This window comes from Netta rufina, assembly GCF_964035555.1.
Source record: "Netta rufina genome assembly, chromosome: 3".
Lineage (NCBI taxonomy): Eukaryota > Metazoa > Chordata > Aves > Anseriformes > Anatidae > Netta > Netta rufina.
In genome coordinates, this window is record NC_140125.1 from 30,572,597 (window position 1) to 30,588,308 (window position 15,712).

Genomic DNA, 15,712 nt, shown 5'->3' on the forward strand with positions numbered 1-15,712 from the left:
ATTAAATGTACCTCCATGATGCTTTATGTTGGAATGACTTGGTTTCTGCAACTCAGAGCCCAGACAGCACATATTGCTGAACAACTTGAGGCATCTTTTCCTCACGCAGGAGTATTACTACATACTCCTATGGCCTTTGTATAACGCTTAAAGCCCTTCCTCTCAGTTGTGGCATTATTAACACCGTATGTTGAATAGAAAACAAAACATCCCAGACTTTTGAATTAAAATACAAACTTTACAAGCACATAGTAAGCGTAGGCTCTTATATTTAAGACTATATCATTCTATAGAGTACCAAAATAAGCAAAGGATCAGCACTCCATACAAAGTGTTAGGTTCTTAGGAGGAAGGCAGAGGGGACATGGAATTTAATTACACTAATGTTGTTTTAGTCTAAAGAAAATTCCATTTCAGCAAAAACAGAGCTGGGTTTATATTTCCCATACTTCTAGTTCATTAAATAATGCTTCTTTAAAGACAACTTACATTTTTCTTGTTCAAAGTAAAGGGATGATTTAAAGCAGTATTAACAAGGAGGTGGTGCTGTTAATGTTTAATGTCAATATGCAATGTCATCTGCTATAAAGGCTAGAAGAGCAACACAACTTTATCTGTACTTCCAAAGACTATAAGAAATCGACTAACATTGGAGGACAGTTTCAAGCACACTACACTGCCTCTAGGTCTACGCTGCTGCTGGTAAGCCTCTGCTAGTCTGTACACTGCCAGTACAACTCGGCACAGCACTCCCACCCCCCGCTGCTGGCAGTAATGCCTTCACACGTATACTGTCAGCCCAATTCACAACTGTTACGTCCCTTCCCTGGCGCTAGGATGCAAGTAAATCATTAGCTAACATTGCCACTACAGCATTACAAAAGCGCAAGTCTGAGCAAAGTAGCAGTTAAAACAAATTGAAGCGCTCTGTTCCAGCTCCGGGTTTCGTTCTGCGACAACCCTCCTTCTGTCCTATTCCCGGGGCGGTTTCTTCCCCCACTCCTCCCCTGGCTTCTATTTTACAATAAATAGATTTAAGTGGATTTACATGATGCAAGTGCAACTCAAAAGACTTTTGCCCTACACACATAACCATGTTAAATTGTGAGATTATACATGTGATACATCTCTAACAGAGCAACCACCGGTTTAGATTTGTAAAGAAACACAAGTTATTTCAGCATGTACACAGTAATGAGTTTAGAACTGTCCAACATCAGCACTTCCATACATTCTCTTCCTCTTTATAGCCTTAAAGGGATTTTAGACCTTGATGGCGACAATCCCAAAACAAGAGTAAAATGAATTTATTTTATTGCAAACAAACGTCTAGAGTTAAATTTCTCCACCCACTTTCTTTAAAGAGAAAAAGGAATCAGCAGGCTACGGAGATACACCCATTTGAGAATTGACATGATTAAAAATTAGATATAAAATGGGTGACTCACAGTTTCATTAGCTTACAAAATGGTGGAGTAACTACTACAAGCACACTAGGTATACAGTATTTTGTGGGGAAAGTTATACAGACACACAGCTAACTTCATATAGATCCCATTAGACAACTGGATTTACAACAAGTTTTGTTTAATAAGAAATGGGCAAAGCCAGCTTCTTTTCAGAATCAAAATGCAGAACAAATGGAAAAGAAATTATGGTGGTGTACCTTCACAAGTTTGAGCCTCCACAAGTAATGCAACCAAAGTTTTACAACTTTAAGAGCTTCTACATACACTCCACCTTCCCTATTTAGCTCCAGGTTTCCTCTTTGCCCCCAACATCTTATTGAGCTCCAAGTGTTACAAAAGAAGTCCTAGTTATTGCCAGAAACTTTTACCTCCCCCTCCTCCCCTCCCCACCCCGAAGCTGTATAGAGAGGATGGAGTGTAATACGGAGCTTTACAGTATCTCATGGCATTCGCGAGGGCTGCTCAGGAGCCTCCACACGAATCTGGTTGCTAACATTTCGATCGTATTGTGACATGACTCACGACTGTTTCTTAGAAATCGGGGAATGGGGAAAAAGGAGAAAATTCTTTAATAAAAAGACACCAGGTACAAAGCAACGTTTTACTTTTGTTGTGGTAAAAAAAAAGTCACATTTTACAGATAAAATGTAGAACCCTGAAATACTGACACATTCTCTTATCGTGCACAATGCTGAGGTTCTCTTACGAATCACTTTAAAACTGCAATTAAAAATGTACAAAAAAAGAAAAGAAAAAAATCAACCCACAAAGCTTCTAAAAAAGGAACCCGCAGGCACTTCCTCTTGTGGAATGTTTAAAAAGTTAGCCTACTAAAGAAAACAGTCGACTTCTTGTGAAGGTTTTGGAGAAATATGTATCAGTTCATTTATTTGGGTATTCAATAGTATCCTTGGTGATAATGCTGACTCCATGGCTTCTGACCCCAGAATTGCTGCAATAAATGGATAAATGGTTAAAATTAACTTAGCTCCTTACAGAAGGAACATCTTTAACAAACATGCAGTCCTCCTGATTCAAGTCCTCCCAAACAACAGCGAATTCCTAAAGAACTGAAGACAGTTAAGTTCACTTCACAGTAGCAACATGAAGCCAAATACTTCATACCATTAAGACCAATAAGCCACGGCTGATATTTGATACATCAAGACAGATTAAGCTTTGCAGAGAAAACTATTTATAGCAATATTACCTGGCATTAGAAGATTATGCTATCCAGTTCTGATTACACATCTACTTCTGATTCTCCTAATTATTTCAGACAGCATTTTCAAACACTCAATTAACAATCAGCGAAAAGGAACAAGTTTAGTTGTTATTACTTACACCCTGCTGCCACTGGTTGTAGCCCTGAGATTGGTTTTTGTAGCCACGATTATTTCCCCTTCCTCTGAAGTTCTGAAAGAGAACAACAGTTTTGAACTACTACATCTGTAGAGACTTTTTTTTTTTTTTTTTTTTTAAGAAATACACTGCTACCGAGTCTTTCTATTGCTACCAGAAGATCACATATCACACAGCATCTTCCAAACACAAGGGATCAGGTTTAGGTTAAAGAATTAAAATAAAAACAATGCCAAAAGCCCCCTCCAAGCAACTGATTTTTAAAACATGGGTCAAAACCACTAAAACTAATAAGCTAGCTCAAACTATTGTTCCCAGAGGTCTGGAAAGCTGGCTAATCCAGTTTTGACTCACCCTATTTCCAGCTGCTAAACTGCACCAGGACAACTAAAAATACTAGAGCTTGCCTATTTTTAGTTAGGAAAGGCTGTCGTAGTTACAAGGATGTTATCTGACCAGACAAAAGGATACGGCTCATGCAACAGAAAATAGTTAGTCCACAAAACTTTAGATAAAACACAGCATTTCCCCTGTTTGTCAGCATTAGACAAACCTAATCCATGTTTACTAGCTTGGGCTCCATCTGCTGGCTCTTCAGTAATCAAAATTATGTTTTCAAATACTTTCACTGATATTCCATCAGTTAAGACCGAGGCTGGCATGTCTTTAATCGGTGTTTGACATCAGACAGCAAAACAGACTCTCTCCAGGGCTATTTCCAGAAAGCTCTAAATGCTCCTTGCTTTACTTTCTACTTGAAGATACACCTTGACCCTAGGGCCAAACAAGGGTTGTTGCTATTGGGGGTCAGGTGGGGACTTGTAGGGGAGGGAATAGGCAGTAATAAAACATACCAAGTTTTATGCACAATGTGAAGTTACAGAAATACCTTTTTTTTTTTTACCTACTCGTTCTTACATAGGTATTTGCGCACCTTGTGTAGCGGAACAAGCCGTGCCTAGCTCCAGCTCAACTGAAGGTGTGGAACTAAACCAGACCTGAGTGTTTGCATCCTACATCAACTGCAAGAGGCAACTCTCACCTGTCAGAGCACGCAGATCCAGGGACTGCTCAATGGAACCTCAGCCCTAAAAATGTTCAGCTTAACAGAACTGAGGTACAGTCTTACCAGGAAACCACTGGATCCATGTTAGAGTTTCTCAGACAATGTTTAGAGCTCTAGGCATGTGCACAAAACTAGAAGCCAGACCTTTTACTGTGGAATTAGCGTACCACAACAACCAGGTCTACCACAATTCACAGCTACCAAGCCTTTCACACAGCGCTGTCCACAACACTGCCCAGTGACTGTTAAGCCCACCCCAAAGCATTACCTGGTTGTAGTTTCCCCTGTTGGGCATTCCTCCTCTGTTATAGTTCCCTCTGTTTGAGTAGCCACCTCTGCTTGGAAAGACAGGGCCACGAGGATACGGGTAGCCAATTGCACCGCTGCTGCCACCGCCGCCGCCACCACCTCCACCACCTCGCTGAGGCATGTTGCCTCCCCTCCGGTTGTATCCACCACGATTGCCAGGGACTGCAGGGAGAAAGGCACTCACATCAAGTCACCGTTAGGTCTTCAGTGTTTCTTATGGGAAGATCATTGTTCAAAGCAAGAACACAACCATGTTATAGAAATACGTAGCCAAGTTCAGAACAAAGACTTCAATGCAAAGATTTCAAGTCAAGCTTGGTCATACTAAAGAAATATGAGCATGTAAAACCGCTGTAATAGGGTCTCATGGACGAGCAAACACCAAACCTACAACAGGGACTTGGACATTGTGTCTCGTACCACATGAATAGCATTAGAAGTGAGGACCATCATCAAAATCCTGGATGAAGTCGTAAAACTAACTTTGCACTACATGTCAGGGTATTAAAAACTTCCTGGAGTTGAGATCAAGCTTACCACCACACAGTAACTGGAAATGAAGTACTGCACAACAGGCTTTTTGCACAGCAGGTACCATCTCCAGAATTTCCAGGCTTATTTCTAGGCTCACCTCCTCCTCTGAAGTTGCCACGCATGTTGAATCCTCCACGTCCCCTCTGACCTCTATTAAACTGATTTTTATTGCTCTTCTTGTTTTTCTTTGAGCCAGTGTTCTGTTTCTTTTCTGGCGGAAGAGATTTCTTACTTTCTTCTTTATATTGTTCCAAGAGCTTCTGAGCTTCTTCTTTTTGCAACTCTACATAGATTATTTCATCAAAACATTCTGCTACCTCTGGCAGTGTGAAGTTCCCTATAATTGCAAAAACACTGAGTATTCAGCATCTCCATTCAGCTACAATTCAAGCCGTATTTAACCACCTTTCTCCCATCCTGCCTCCCACCCCCTGCATTCCCTCAGCATAGGGACAAGATTAAGTAATTTGAGCATTTTAGGTATGTAAGAGTGACAAAAGAAATAAACGGGTCTCCATGGAGTTGCCAGTACTGTTCCAAACCTTGAAAGCATTCTGCCTATATCTTTTTTTTTTTTCTTTTATAAGCCTCCACTCAGAACACCAGTTTCTGCCAAATATGTCACTTAAATAGGGCACTTTATGCCAAGACAGCTTTGTGCATCTGCATGAAGCATATCAGCATAAATGAGTAGTGTTAAGGACTGCAGCAGAGGGAACACAATATAGTGTTGTCCTACAAGTTACAGTAGTCTTCCAGTTTTGTTTAAAGTACAACTGTTTAAGATAACGTGAATTTTTAGATTTCAGGTTTACTTAATCCTTTAAGCAGATACTCAGCATCCTAAAACACAGTATAGGATTATGTTCCATGCCTTTCATTTTGAGAACTGCATGCTCTGGAAGATCTTTTCCCTCCACCTCTGCCTTCTTTTGTGTTCTTTGCTTGTAGTCTTCATCTTTTGGGCAAACAACAACTGCTTTGCGCTGGAAGCCTGCAAACAGGCACATTTTTCTCCTCTGCGCAGCTGCAGACACATTTGTCTGAAAAAAATGCAGTAACTTACTACACGTAGCTGTCATTGTAAGAGTTAAGGAAGTCAACTTATGGTGTATAGACTTCACCTCTACAAGAGCTTGCAATGAAGTTTACATATAACTGGACATAAAGATGCTGCATAATGCAAAGTTACGAGTTCATATCCAAGTGTTACAACACTATGCCTCCCACATCCCATAAATCCAGAGAAGTTCAGACAAGCATTTGTAGCAGTATCACAACTGTGCCCCCAGAACCAGTATTACGTCAATTAAGTGCAACAACTGCCATTACAACATAACTTTAATCCCATTTAATTACTACACTAGAGCCTATAACAGAATTCCAGAACAATTTTTTAGTGAAGCTTCTACCTGATCCAAAATGAAATTCCGCTTCTTACGAGCTGCAATCTCAATGAACTTTCCAAGACACTGCGGAGCTCTCTGCAGCAGTGTGTTAAGTTTCCCGGTGTCTGCCATCTGACGCTTAAAACCTGCAACCTACAGAGATTTCCCAGAGTTAGATTAGTCCTTATATGCATGTTTCACATGGTTTTACTCACTGCTCTTCTCATTTGGCCTCAAAGGTTATTAAGGCCACAGCCACAAACTCGTAACTGAAATTCCCAAAGCCTTCATAAGCTGTACAGCTTTATAAAGAATCTAGGTGAATCAATGCAGCCGAATCTAACGTATACTCATTACATTCAAAAAGCTGCATGTTCTGAGGACAATAACAAATAAATGGAAATACTTCCACTTTTTATACAGTACAACAATAGAAAAGCTTCAGAATCCTGCTAAGAAGTAGCTCAGCAAGACAGAAGACTTAGTGGTCACTAGCAGTCACAAGCATCTGTTTCTTTTATTTCTTATATGCAAGAGAATCCCCTGGCAGCCAAAGACCTTGGATTGACTGCCAGTCTTTAACATACCAACGTACAGAAGGTTGTACTATCACTTACCATCATTTTGTCCATAATAGTATTTGTCCCAAGAATGTTGTATTTCCCAGGATTTGCTGCTGCATGTTTAGTAACCCATGTAGTCTTGCCAGCTCCAGGCAAGCCAATCATCATCACCACCTATTACGACAGGTTCTATATTTGAGATACTAGTTCACAGATCTTTAATATGCAACTAAGACTAGAAGTGTAAAGGAAATTGAGTATGGGGAAGAGATAGTCATGGGATACACCAAGTATTAAAGTATCCAAGCAAAAAGGGAAAATTTCTATTATAGTACATTTAAACTCCACCACTTCTGTTCATCTCTGCCTCAACAACTTGGAGATAAAACAAGAAACTCACCTCACAATCTTTCTTTTGCTCAGGCCCCTTTGGTCCTCGGACCCTGTCCTCCAGGGGGACCTTCTGGATGAAGGTGTACTCTTCAGGTACAGGAAAGTAAGGTTCCTCCTTCTGACCAAAGTTGAACTCAACTGCACAGTTATGGCAGAGAACATGTGGGAAGAGTGGGCGCCCATCAAGAGCTTCCTTACTGATTTTGAATGCAACTCCGAGCTCTTGTCCGTTCTTGGAATACGAGAGTTCCACTTCATCACCATCAAAGTTCTGTTTTGCAGACAAAGCATTAGTTTGCACAAAGACACCAACCTTGTGCTGTACAAGCCACATTAGTCATTTCACTATACTAGTTGCATTAACTTAACTTGCATAACCACTTATATCATGAAGTAAATCCTTAAAGGCTTTCTCTCAAGCTGGTCAAATCGATCATGATCTCTTATATTGATCATTTCCTCTTAAGTTGATCTTAGTATCTGAGTACTTAAAGCCTTAGAAGACATGGCCTGTGAGTGTGAAAACAACTGAGAGCAGCGACTGCTGACAATACATGCTATTTCTACCTCCTCCCTATGTTAAGCAACTTGTCTTGCTCCATGTTTTTGGGGATTTCTTTTACTGCTTCCCACAAAGTAGCCTGAAAATGCAAGGATGTTTTTCCTCAAGAGAAAATTTAAGAGAAAACTTACAGCAAAACATCCAATCACATCATTTTCATCAAACTTCTCACCAAAGTCTTCAGTCTCACAATTGCATGTCTTTATTCCTTTTAGAGAATATCCGTAAGAAAACTCTTCTTCACCTGAAGAAGAAATTTAAACTTATTAACATGCATTTTTACCTAGCTGTTCAGAAATGCAGTCACTTTACAGCTACTTAAATGAACTGTTTTTCAGGATGTTTTAATTGATGCTAAAACAAGCTATGACCCCCAAAAAGAGCTACAGCTTATTCTTGCATTTAAGTACTCAACACACTCAATTTGAGATTGAACAGCAGCATTTCCCCCACCCTTGTCTTAAGAGCCTTATGCTACTGGTTCCACATTCATGTTGACGTAAAGTTGAAACACTAAAGACACAAGTAAGTATTTTTAAACTCTGAAGACCTGTTTATGCACCAGTATACCTGTAATGCAGCTGGTCACAAAGGCTTTCTGAATTAAGTCTCCAGTAGCACTTACCCCTCCCCATTTTAAAGGGAGTTTAGCAGACATTCAGCCTATGGGACAGCTGAGGATGAATGAAGCTGCAAGGAACAAGCTAACAGCAAATGTCAAACACAAGAACTCAAGTGGAACTTAAGTATTTCAGTAACTAGAAAGCTGCTGCTACGAGAATATCCCTACTCATATGTACTTCCCACAGACATATCTCAGCAGCAGGTATTAGTTAAAATACCATAATTATCTGTTCCCATTTATCTAATTAAGTTGTTCATTGTTCTAGCTACTTTTAGAAATGAGAATTCTTCCCTTGCTTTGAAAGAATGATAATGTTATCATGTAGCCTTACTTTTTTTTTTTTTAAATTTTTTTTTTTATTTAAAAAAAAAAGCAGAAAATCATCTTCCTATTTATGACATTACAAGAAAAGGAGATGCTTAACCTTGCCAGGTCTCCAGGAAGGTTCTCCACAACCCACACTTGACCACTGAAAGAATTAACTCAAATCATACCCTCCTGTATAAGCCTGAATACTTAACCTTGTTTGGTCCTGGTAATAAAAACTTTCTCCCACAACACTCAGAATGATCCAAACTGAGACCACTTTTCAGAATACATGGATTAAGATCACTAAGCTTTTCCTATCCAGTTAAGGGTAAAAAAAAAAGATTACAGATTTCAACCACATACACAATACAGAGGAGTAACCAAACGTTTAAGTCTTACCCAGCAACATTCCACTTGTGTTCAGTGACCAGCCAACTCGCACTTCATGTATGTCAATGTCTTTTGTATACAGGTGTTTAACAGGGATCTTTTCTGTAACCTATTTTTAAATTATTCATTAAAAAAGTTAATGCACTGTACTTCTTAAAAACGCCAACAAAATGGAAACAATGCAAACATCCAAAAGCTTTATGCTTTGGTTAAATCTTGGCCTAGTCTGAATAAACATCTACAAAAATGTAAGATATGCCAAGTCTGTGAGAACACAAACCAATTGCTCAACACTCCCATCTCTCGCCTGATGGAGATGCAAGATAACACGTATACCTTCGGAGACCTTACTCATAGCAGTCCCTCTTAGCGGCCAAAAACCTCAATCCTTGACACTATTAAAACTGCAGTCTACAAAAAATTCTTTATGTAATTTAGAAGAAAAAAAGGCCAGAACTTTGGGATTAACGGTAAATTACTTTGCCAATACAGTGTGGTATTAGATGAAAACAGTTTTCTAGATAGATATGGAAAAATATTACACTCATCCCTTTCTACAGCAAACAGAGCTGCTGGGCAAGTTGCCAGCTTCCAAACGACGTAACTGGAATCAAGTTTTTTTTTTTTTTAAATAAATTTCACCAAATAGAGTGGAAAAACTGACCACTATCCCACCAGTTTCCATGAGTACTTGAGTCAGGTAACCAAGGTGAAACCTTAACCAAGCTTATTTAGAAGTGAACAGGGCAATAGACAGTGACATCAGTTACACTTCATTGTCCTTCCAAAGTTACAAGCACCAACAGGCACAGAAATCTCTCAATGCAATAGCGCAGAGAATGGGATCACTACCCCGTCCTCACGGTAGCAGTTGGGTTTGCAAGTACTGGAGGAAGAGAACAGAGTAAGCGTGTGTACACACATCATACACAAGCAAGGCTTTAACATCACTAAAACCCCAAATCAAGGTTTGTGCATCCTTCTTTTCTTCCCTTACCAGGTTGGAGAAATCTGTTTATTGCAAGGCTGGAAGCTTTTCCATTCTTACCCTTGAAGGGAACTCTTGCTCTCCAAACTGAAATGCCCAGCTAAATACTCACATTCATTGTGTACACAACCCAGAATCATTCGGGTTGGAAGGAACCTCTGGAGGTCAGCTAACCAACTTCCTGGTGTAAGTGGTGCTTTGTAGGTTTTTTTTTTGTTGTTGTTAAATCCAATTTTTCTGTAATCTTCAGAAAACATAAGCAAACTTCTGACTTGTGTCTTAAGTCTTTAAGTTCTAATGCATAAACTGCAAAGTGAAATTCTTGGTTCGAAACTAAAACCAGAAGTTACACATTTGGGTCAAGCACAGCTTTTTTTTTTTTTAAAGGAAGTCCTTTGAACGAGGAAGCAGTTTTGTTAATTAAGTCATCTTCTGTTGAGAACCATTTCACAGACTCATGACAGAACGATTTCAGAAAGCTCTTAAGCTCTCTTCACCTGAATTAGTTCCAACTAAGTAAAAAGAGGACTGAAAGAATAGCAAGTATAAACAGTGTTATTATATTTAACTAAGAACAGTTTCCCACAAAACATCAGTCTAACTCACCTTCATCTCAAAGCAGACTTTGCCTTTAGAAACTCCATAGGAGGCTCTCCCACCAGCCCAAAGGAAAGCAAAGCTTTCCATGGTCAGTGAGGAAGCACTAAACCGGTCTCTTGAGATTTTAAAATGCAGGTCACAGTTATCTGTTAACAAAAATCATTGTTTATTAATAAAAATAAAGCAGAACTCTCAAATTTTATGCATTAAGGAGGATTTCAGCTTTCACAAGTATAAGCCTCCACTTATTTTAAGACAAATAACTGGCATTTGGCAACTGTTCACCATCTTTCAGGAAAGGAAATGAATACACGCCTAAAGCTGCAGCCTGAAGTTCAGCCAAAACCCCAGGGAAACCTAACTAACAACAGATTTGATTTTCAAGGTACTACCATGCGCTGTCACCGAATTCCCACTGTTTTGTCTTTGCTCCTTGAGTGGTTTGCTAGGCACGGTTTTGTCAAGTCTTATCCCTCATACCCAAACCTAAGGGCAGCTACGTAGGTAAGTACAAAAACAAGTATTTTTCTTTGAAGTACTGAAAGCAGTACCATCTTTGGTGAATACAGTCCTTCAGCAAGTCCAATTAGATTAAGTCAATTAAAATAAAGTCAGTTCAGTCAAGTGCCAATAGGTTAAGCATGCAGAATGTGGTAAGAGAACGTTTCACTCAAGTGTGATCTGCAATATGAATTCACCCATCATTCTAAAAGAACCCCAGGAACCTTACACAGAACCTTTGTTGTATGGGTATCTTCAAGGCTGCAGCACCATCAAGTTTCTCATGTCCTAGTAGCTTTCAGAAAGTGACAGTGCAGAACAGTCACATGACGTGTGGGACATGGGCTAGAATTCCCCACAGCAAGGAAACCACAGAATGAACTCCAAACCTATTTGATATTTATAAGAAAGGTGTAAAATCAGGAAGCAGAGACTATCTTATGCCCTAGTACAAAATCTGCATGGTGCCCGAGCACATGCACTAAAATGCAGTCTTCCCGGTATTACTGGTAATTCTCATGCACAAGATCTTGTTTTGTTTGCATGAAGCCATCTCCGGTTACAGCTACTGTGTTTGTGACTCAAGTGTTCTCATTAATACATTTTTGTATTTTGCAGTACTAATTTGTTGCATGAAAAACAAACAAAAGGAATATACAGTAGAAACCTCTCTCTGTAGGTTAATTTTAGAGTAACAAATGAGAATCAAGTTAATAGCCTTCTTATGTGACAGGTAAAAAAAGCACTTGAGAGCACTAAACCTCTTATATCTGACTTGTTACAGTCCAGTAGAAGAGAGCCAAACTGCTACACAATTCAGTCTTGAAGACGTGGTTGATTCTGCGCTCCAGACAGCCTGTCAACACTTTTAAAATACAGTTCATCCAGTAACGAAGTTTTCTGCTAGGAATAATAATCAAAAGTAGCTACTAGTCAATTATTGGGAGAATTAGGAACTCCCACAGAGATTGCTACTCACCAAGTCTGCAGCTAGAAGGTTGAAATTTAGTTAACAGAATGTCAAGGCTGGCATATACGTGGCTGTAAACTCACGCATCCTTGAATTTCTCAGGAGGAAAAAAACTACTAGGAAACATGCCATGCCAAATAAAGCCAAAGCTTAGAGGTTCTCTTTCATGGCATTTTAAGCCAATGAGTTAGCACATTACCTGGGTTTAATTCTGTAATAGTTCCTTATACTTACCCTCAAGAATACAAACGTTTATCCTGGTCACAGACTGTTAATGTTGCTACTATTGTGATATACTGCCTTAAAACCCTCTTATTGGTATCTTTTTGTCAATCTGTGTTCTCTGGACCAATTCTCTCTGGCACCCATTTAAACAAGTCACCTCTACACCAGTCTCAACGTTTGGATTGCAAAAATGGGTCTTTTTTATTCCCGAAGGCCTAAGTCATTTGATTAGATTTATCAGAAAGAATAAAAATAAGTGTTTATTTATTGCTGATAAATAAGCAGGGCCTCAGCAAACTATGCAGGAAGCTTCCTCTACAGATTTTACTACTCTAACTATGTATCACTGGTTCTTTGACTTCCTGAAGTGAATATTTCATGCGGCAGACAATGCCTCTCACACTGTTTTTAGTGTTATCTATGCTCACTCTACACTCAACCAACTTAGTTTATAGGCTAACTTGGTGTTCTAGTCAAGATTTCTTCAGGAAATTGTATGATGCCACAGATTTTGTGGAGAAACCTCAACTTACTGCTGTTACTATGAAGACCCATGTGTCCTTTTGTTGTTTTGGATGCTGAGAAGTGGTGAAAACACATTTCTATGTTACTCGGCAATCTGAGTCGAACACATTTGCCCTGCATTTCATAAAGTGCAGTTTTAAGACTGAAAGCCTAACCCTGATCTCTGCGGACAGAAGGGAAGTGCGGCTACTCACAAGTATCGAGACAAACGACTGTGTCGTCGAAATGCTCATCTTCCTCTTCCACAGGTGGCTGAGGGGACTTGGCCCTGCACAAAGAGAAGGAAGGTTAAAGGAGGTGGATTTCTGTAGGGTGAGCGCGCGTGGCTCCCCCCGGCTCCCCAGCCCCTTCCGTTACCTGCTGTACTTGTTCTCCTCGATGTACTCGAAGTACCCGCGCCCATGGTCCTCCCGCGGCCTCTTCACGCCCCTCTTCTTCTCCCCGGGCTTCTGCTCCGCCTTGCCGTCTCCTGCGGGGACGCGCGGCCGTCAGGCAGGCACAGGGCCCCTCTCAGGGGGACAAAGCCGCGGAAGGTGCCCCCCCCCTCCCTCCCCCCCCCCCCCGGGCCGTGCTCGGCGCCGGGCGCGCGCACAGGAGGCCGCTCCCTCCCCCCCCCCCGCGGCGCCATCGTGCCCGCGCGCGCCTCCTCCCGGCGGGCGGGGGCAGGGCGCGAGCCCCGCGCGCGCGGGGCCGGGATTCCTCCCCCCCCTCCCCCCCCCCTCCTCCCGCCCCCATTGTACCCGGCCTCCCCGCCGCCATCCCGTGCGGCGCCCCGGCCGGAAGTGACGTCAGGCCGCCGAGCGCCGCTCGGCACAATACAGCGCGCCCCAGCGGCCCCGCCGCCGCCCCTCCCCCCCTCCCTCCAACCCCTCAGGCTCCGCCCCCTCCCCAACGGCCCCTCCAGGACCCCCCCGCGGGCTGGGGGGGGGGGGGGGGGGCACCACGCGCCCGCCTCGCGCGCCCCGGAAGCCGCTCCCCCCTCCCCTCCCCCCCATCCCGAGAGGCGGGGGGTTAACGGCCGCCCCCCCCCCCCCGCCCCCCCTCACACCCCCCCCCCCCCCCCCCCCACGCACTCACCCCCGGCGCCCTGAGCCCCCGGGCGGCCGCCGCCGCCGCCGCCTTCCGCTTTCTTCTGCTGCTGCTGCTGCTGCTTGGCGGGGCCCGCCGCGCCCGCCGCTGGGGGGCCCGAGGCGCCGGCAGCGCCGCTCTTGGCCGCGGGCTCCTTGGCGGCGCCGCGCGGCGGGAGGAGCGGCGGGGGCTGCTGCTGGGGCTGCTGCTGCGGCTGGGGCTGCTGCGGCGGCTGCTGCTCGCCGTGCCCGTTCGCGTCGCCGGCCGCGGCCTCCTCCTCGTCGGCCAGCTCGTCCTCGCCCTCCTGGAAGCCCTGGTCGTCGCCGTTCTCGTCCTCCTCCTCCTCCTCTTCCTCCTCCTCGCCGCCCGCCTCCTCCTCCATCGGGCCGCCCCCGGCCCCCGCCCGCTCGCCGTTCTCCTCGCCCAGCTCCATGGCGTCGCCATCGGCCGCCTCCAGCCCTTCCTCGTCGTCGTCCTCCGCCGCGGAGGCCGCGGCCTGGTCGGGGCCTCCCGCCTGGCGCAGCTGCGCGGCGCCGCCGCCGCTCTCGGCCGCCTCCCCCTCCATGCTGCCGTTGCCAGGCTCGGCCGCGCTGCTGGCGGGGCCTCCCCCGCCGGCCTCCTCCTGGTCCAGCGCGGCCTGGAGCCGCTCCATCAGGTCGGCCTTGAGGCCCTTGTCGGAGAGGCGCCGCTTTTTCAGCTCCTCCTTCAGCTCCGACACCTTCAGCTTCTTCACGTTCACGGGCGAGCAGCTCATGGCGGCGGCGGCGGCTCGGTCCCTGGGCGGCGCGCGGGCGGCTCTGGGCTCGGGCTGGCGGGCTCGGGCTGGGGCTGGGGCTGGCGGCGGCTGCGGCGGCTGGGAGCCGAGGCCCCGGCGGCGGGCGGCGGCGGCGGTGGGTGGGTGGCGCGGCTGGGCTGCTGCGTGCGGCTGCGGCAGCTGCAGAGCGGACCCGCCTGGCGCCAAATCCTTTCACCGAGCTCGCGAGGGAGACGCGCCTCGCGGGGCCGAGCACGCAGCACTGCCCGCCCCGCCCCCGCGCACGTCGGCCCTCCCTCCCCTCCCCTCCCCTCCCCCTACCCCGCTACCGTAACGGCCGCCCGCGCGCGCGCCCCTACCGTAATTACCCGCCCGCGCGCAGCCGCGCCATGTTGCCCCCCCCCCCGCCCCCCGCCCCAGCCCGGTTAAAGCGGGGAGCGGCGCTCGTTCAGGCGGTTGCATAAGGGCGGCAGCAGGAGGCACGCACGGATCTGAGCCTAGCTAGACCGAGCTGCCCTGCAAGCCACGCGGCTAACAAAGGTATTTCCAGCGCGCTAACTCGCCGCCACACGGGAAGCACCAGGCAGCGCAGCGCAGCGCTGATCAGAGAGCCGACCGCAGCCAAACTGCTCGGCTTTTCCCGTCTTTCCCTCCGCTTTGGGCCTTCTGGGCCCAACCGAAGTTGTTCGGCGGTTGAATTTTTACACTTTCGCCAAAAGTTACTCGAAAAGAAACACTACAGAGCACTGGAGATGAGCAGAAAGGCACCACTGAGAGACAATTCTGCTTCTTCAGGGAACCTGAACAAAAAGCTGATTTTCACTCACACAAGTTTAAAAAAAAAAAAAAAAACAAAAAAACAGGCCAAGCAACAAACAGATAAGTATAAAGTCCTACTGAAGGTGTGGAGTTGCCTTGTATAGGAACAGGTCACGTGCCCTTCTGAACTAGAACAAATTACATTTACCTGCAGCCAGCGGAAGGGAGGAGAGACGAGGAAGTCTCTGTTTAAAGGTAAGTGCTCTTTTACAAACACACACACTGCTCTGTCTTCAGTCAGGCTGGATGCCTTTGGAGGAAACCTGACTCACTTTGCGAGGTTAGCTCAACC

General features: G+C 44.9%; 1 protein-coding gene across 1 annotated transcript; it reads right to left on the bottom strand.

Moving 5' to 3' along the window:
* Positions 1-1,291: 1,291 nt before the first annotated feature.
* On the bottom strand, positions 1,292-14,868 carry HNRNPU (heterogeneous nuclear ribonucleoprotein U). Its single transcript, XM_084284625.1, has 14 exons — positions 13,857-14,868; positions 13,137-13,248; positions 12,974-13,047; positions 10,565-10,704; positions 8,980-9,079; positions 7,778-7,890; positions 7,092-7,355; positions 6,746-6,865; positions 6,153-6,281; positions 5,615-5,783; positions 4,838-5,077; positions 4,166-4,368; positions 2,814-2,885; positions 1,292-2,421 (listed from the first exon to the last, which is right to left on the bottom strand). The coding sequence occupies exons 1-14, from the start codon at positions 14,599-14,601 to the stop codon at positions 2,368-2,370; spliced, it is 2,535 nt and encodes an 844-aa protein (XP_084140751.1). The 5' UTR covers positions 14,602-14,868; the 3' UTR covers positions 1,292-2,367.
* Between the last annotated feature and the right edge of the window lie 844 nt (positions 14,869-15,712).

Excerpts from the sequence above, each read along its gene's own strand:
- HNRNPU (XM_084284625.1), bottom strand. The coding sequence starts at position 14,601 with ATGAGCTGCTCGCCCGTGAACGTGAAGAAGCTGAAGGTGTCGGAGCTG. Across the intron at positions 13,249-13,856 it reads GGGGGCTCAGGGCGCCGGGG|GAGACGGCAAGGCGGAGCAG; the intron begins GTGAGTGCGTGG and ends GCGTCCCCGCAG. Across the intron at positions 2,422-2,813 it reads ACAACCAGTGGCAGCAGGGT|CAATTCTGGGGTCAGAAGCC; the intron begins GTAAGTAATAAC and ends CATTTATTGCAG.